The sequence below is a fragment of the Psammomys obesus genome, unplaced genomic scaffold (genome assembly GCF_907164565.1).
Source record: "Psammomys obesus unplaced genomic scaffold, mPsaObe1.curated_primary_1811, whole genome shotgun sequence".
NCBI lineage: Eukaryota > Metazoa > Chordata > Mammalia > Rodentia > Muridae > Psammomys > Psammomys obesus.
In genome coordinates this window covers 8,410,790-8,416,066 of record NW_026586383.1, presented here as the reverse complement: position 1 = coordinate 8,416,066, position 5,277 = coordinate 8,410,790, and the positions used below count along the sequence as shown (strand labels likewise).

General features: G+C 53.3%; 1 protein-coding gene across 1 annotated transcript; it reads left to right on the top strand.

Moving 5' to 3' along the window:
• Positions 1-269: 269 nt before the first annotated feature.
• LOC129672258 (solute carrier family 22 member 13-like) lies at positions 270-4,334 on the top strand. Its single transcript, XM_055601551.1, is given in 6 exon segments — positions 270-685; positions 1,361-1,464; positions 1,700-1,854; positions 2,066-2,234; positions 3,078-3,153; positions 3,678-4,334. Coding segments are annotated over 6 exon segments (1,242 nt in total). The 5' UTR covers positions 270-307; the 3' UTR covers positions 4,038-4,334.
• Positions 4,335-5,277: the final 943 nt, after the last annotated feature.

Genomic DNA, 5,277 nt, shown 5'->3' with positions numbered 1-5,277 from the left:
TTTTGAGCTTGACAGCTGCATTGTGCTAAGAGCTTGGCCTGGAAACGTTGTTCTTCCTTTTCGTTGGGATGCCTGTGTCTGTTACATCCCGTAAGCATTCTCAGGTGAGTATGGTTTTGTTTCTGTTTTATTTTTTCCATTTTCTGTCTTGTCAGTCTAGGGAGATAAGCTATAATCTGATAGGTGTAGCTGCTCAAAGCTGGGTTAAACATTAATGTAGCTGTCACCACAGCCCAGAGACACAAGCGCCCCAAAGCCAGGATTCAGACCTGCCTGGTGTTCCTAGACTAAGGAGTGACAAGCAGACATGGCTCAGTTTGCACAGGTCATGGCTGAAGTGGGCGACTTTGGTCGCTTCCAGATACAGTTGACTATCCTGATGGCTATCCCCAATTTCCTGTCTGCGTTCTTCGTGTTTGGTCAGGTCTTCATGGTCCTTGATGAAGCCCACCACTGTTCAGTGTCCTGGGTCAAGAACCACACTCTCAACCTGAGTGCAGCTGAGCAGCTGGCCGTTAGCATACCCAATGACACATCAGGCAGGCCCGAGTCCTGCCTCATGTTCCGGCCACCTCCTGACGGTGCCAGCCTGGAAGACATCCTCAGCCACCGCTTCAATGAGACACAGGCCTGCGACTCAGGCTGGGAGTACCCTGAGAACAGGCCTCTGTCCCTAAAGAATGAGGTAGGATAGTCTGTTGGTTGTCTTTCACAGGTCTGTCCACTCATCTGACCCTGGGCCTTTGGTCAATACTTGTTGCTCTGACTCTATCTTTATGCCTGATTTCTCTATTGCCAGTCATCCTGGTCCAATGCCCCTCTTGGGCATCACAGGCCAGGCTACAGCCTTGTGCCCAGCCTTGAGCTCTGTATGCAAACTGATTGCATGTGCCACTGTCATTTTCTGCTCTGCTGTCTGGGTGACTCGTCATTTTTTTATATTCTCTAGTCTGTATCGTTTGGCCTGTCTGCCTAGCTGCCTGCCTTTATTCTTCTCCCCACTTTTCCGTACCTGCTGTTGCTATGGTCCATTTCATAAGATCTGCCTGATGACCTTCCTTCTGTCCTGACTTGCTCTGTCTCCTGTTTTCCTTCACCTGCCTTATTGCCTGTCTGCTGTGGTTTACTGCTTTTCGTCTGCTTTATAGGGTATATGCCTGCATGCCTGCCTCTGGCTAGCAGCTGTATGATGTCAGTCAGAATTTGTGATTGTATCATAGTCTCTTTAAATTTTAAATACTCTGTGAATTCACTATGGTGCCAAGATTGCCTTGGCACACAATGTGGAACCATGGGGTTTAGATGATAAAGATGGTGCTGGCTGCTATACCCAGTCTTACATACCCTATTTCCATTTAAGTTTGACCTGGTGTGTGACAGAAAGAACTTGAAGAGGACCTCCCAGTCGGTGTTCATGGCTGGACTCCTCGTTGGGGCCCTCATCTTTGGGCCCATCTGTGACTGGTATGTGCTGCTGACCTACCATCATTTCAGGCAGTTAGTGCTGACTCAGTTATCCCCCTGGAGCCTTCCCAGGGGGCTTCAAGATAAGTCCTCATGCCTCCCTTCCAATGGGACTCCCAGGGGAGGCCTACCTCCTCACCTTGACAGACCGCCCAGGACAGGCTGGCCTGGGTCTCCCTTGATTCAGTCCTGGGAAGGCCCTTCTCCTCACAGACTTGTCTCCCTGTTATGTCAGGATTGGCCGCAGAGCCAGCCTTCTGGTGCAGCTGCTTCTGTCGGGTGTTGTAGGTGTGGCCACGGCCTTCGTGCCCAGCTTTGAGCTCTACATGGCCCTGTGCTTCGTCTCAGCTTCTGCCGTGGCTGGGTATTTGATGAGCACTATGATCATCGGTGAGTACCTCAGCCCAGGCTGTCAGTGCAGTCTGGAAGCTGAGCTTGGAGGGCCCTGAGCAGCCTGTGGGGATAGCGTCAGTTGTCTGCACCTGAGGAGGTCGGCGCACAGCTTCCCATGCTGTGAGTGAGCCACAGCACTTGACACAATATCTGGATAGCAACACAGAGGGAGGAGATTTGGGCCCAGTCTCAGCCTTGGTTTTCACAGTTTCAGAGTGGGTGGGGCCATCCTGGAGAACATGAGCCATGGTGCTGGCCCAGAGCAGCTTTGCCCTTGGGCAGATGGTATTAGCAGGCCTGGCCTATGGCGTCCGCAACTGGAGACTCCTTCAGATAATCGGCACCACACCAATCTTCCTGCTCTTCTTCTACTTCTGGTGAGGAGACCCTTGCCAGTGACGGGGCCGCCCTAGTTGGGAGTGCTATGGCAGGGTGCTGGGCACAGAGGAGAGCCTGTGGGCGGGAGGCTGAGTGTGGCCTGGAATTCTGGGTGGCTGCACGGAGCTCAAGGCCTGTGCCAGCTTGCTGAGCGGCAGCAGACTGCCAAGGGCCTAGGGTCTGTAGCAGCTCACAGGCTCTCTGGGGCTGGTGGCAGAAGACAGAGGGATTGAGTGGTGTGAGATCTCCAGGACGGAGACCAGAAGTCGCCCAGGCGGCTTTTACCTGATGATGGTGGGGAAGAGCTCAGCAGTGTACACGTAGGTTGTGGTGAAGGCAGCAGATGAGGCAAACTTCCCCACCACGGCCAGCACGGTGACCACCACGGGAAGATCTGCAGGAAATGGAGCCGGCCACACACAGGGAAGGACGCCATCACCTCCCTGTCTACTCAAAGCCTCACCCTCTGCCCCATGCCCCGGGGAAGCCCTTAGTCCTGAAGGGGGTGTGGGCAATGGGCCTAGCCCGGCAGACAGGAAGAGGGTGAGAAACACCCTGGTACCTCCTGGGATGAAGATGACAACGATGCACACGGCGCCCGCCAGCGTCAGAGATCCCAACTGGCTCCACTTGCGACCCAGCTTCTCCATCAAGAGGATGCTGGAAAAATGGGCAGGCACCTCCACTGCTCCAAATATCAGCTGTGTCAGGTAGATATCCAGGCCAAAGTCCCCCACTTGGAGGCTGAGGCCATAATACACCAGACTGTCCACAAACCTAGAAAGTACCCAAGTATCCTAGTCACTGCTGAGGAGCACCCTGACTTAATGAGCTCCCCCCAGGAGACACAGGCCCACCTGGGGGCAGACCGTCACAGCCACAGCCTCTGTGGACCCCACCAGTGACACACGGCAGAACGTGAGTGGCCCTCTGGCTGTCCTCATGGAGGGACAAGGCCCTGACTTACCAGACAGCAATGAGAATCAGAGTCACCTTCCTGAGATGAGGGTGTCTGAAGAGATCCAAGGCGTTCCCCGAGGGGCCTGTCTTCTCGAGGACCAGCTAGAGTGAGGGGCAGAGTGAGTGGCAGGGACACAGGCACGGAGACTGGCCTGAGGCGGGGTAGGCCTGAGCCTGCTTGCAGATACCTGGTTCAGGAGCTCTGGAGGAAGTGGCCGCCTGTTCACAGAGGCTGCCTTCTGGACCAGTTGCTTGGCTTCCTCTGTCCTTCCTTGGGAGAGGAGCCACCTTGGAGATTCTGGCAGAACCCTGTCAGCCACACATGGCTGTGATGCTTGGAGGATGTTGGGGGCCAGATGTGGACACAGGCATGCCCTGGCCTTGTCAGGGCCAGAATGTGGGACAAAAGTGAGAGTGAAGGCGTGGCCCAGGAGAGGAGCACTCAGAAGTGGGAAAGGAGTTTGGGTTCCTAGAGATGACAGGAGAGAGACTGGGAGGGCTTGCTGGTCCAGGAAGCAGGTACCCAGCCAGGCCGAAGATGGCAGAGCCCTGGGCCCTGCATCTGTGGAGTGAGTGCAGCCTCCTCAGTGGCTAGAGGCTCAGTGTGTGCTGCTTTCCCCAGGCAAACAGGCATGGGCTTGGTGAGCACCTTCTCCAGGGTCGGTGGCATCATCTCGCCTCTGGTGATGCTGCTGGAGCAGTACCACAAGGCGGTCCCCATGCTCATCTTTGGCAGCCTCCCCATCGGGGCAGGCCTCCTATGTGCTCTGCTGCCTGAGACACGGGGCCAGACCCTGAAGGACACCCTCCAGGACCTGGAGCTGGGGGGCCCCCCACAGTGAGCACGGACTTTCTGGGCCTCCTATCAAGGGCCCTCTCCCTAGGGTCCGGCCTCCCCATCATTGTTACTCCATCTTGCTAACTCATTGTTGATGAGGCAACATGACACCACCTTGATTCCAGCGATAATTGTTATAAATCACTTTGCTCCTACACATGGTAAGGGGAATCATGATGGGACTGTATCCTGGGCAGCTACTGACTGCCTTTTTCCCTAGCAGGCCCTCAATGGCAAAATTCCCTGAGAAATAAATGCTGGCTAAACAAAGTTCTTCCTCCACCATTGCCGTTGGTAGTGCTTCTTGTTCTGACTGTGGTTGTTCACAGCTGGGTCATGTACAGCAACAGGTTACATAGAGGCCATCAGTGGGTCCTGCTTTGAGGGAGGGACAAAGCCAGGTTCATGTTTGACAGGACCATCTTCCCTGCTCACCTCTCTGAGTTACTGCCCAGTGCCATGTTTGAGTTGTGTTTGTGGCTATGTATGTCATAGTTAGGATCGCAGAGGAAGGACATGCATCATAAACCAGAACATGGGGCAGAGCTAGAAGCAGTTTCCTTCTTGGTCCTAATCTTAAACATCCCACCAGCATTCACATTTTCATACCTTGGGCCAATGCAACCCCTTGGAGAACAGTGTGGTGCTCTTTCCAGAGCATCACAGGTTCTTTCAGAAACCTGCCCCTGCACACTCAGCCGCCTTCTCTGGTGGGCGTGGGAGTGACAGGGCTGTGCCTCTGCACTGCATGTCCAGCCATGGACATTTCCTCCTGTTCTTTTGTAAAATCATGTACAAATGTGCTCTTTAGCTTTGTACAAGTACCATCTGGAGTTTCATACTGTATGTTCCTCCAATCAAAAGAGACCCTACAAGATTAGGATAGCGCATTTCAGGGCTGAGGCCGTTTCTGTCTCTGAGTGATGTGATTATGTGTGTGCCTCCTTTGGCAGTGATTGCCATCCCTGGTGAAAGACTTAAAGGTACCCTTTATTGACACAATATTATTATAAGGGTTGGCCTGTTGCTTTTGTTTTAGTTGTATGATCTGTATTCCCAGACTGGCCTTTAGAGTCTTTGTAGACATTATCTCTTCCATTTCTTAGAGGTTATATATGTCTGGGGAGAAGTGTTTTCATTCTATAATGCTTAATGTTCCTTGTCAACTTGACTGGACTTGCATCACCATGGAAGAACATCTCTGGGGGGTGTCTGTGAAAGTGTTTTCAGAAGTGTAACTGAGA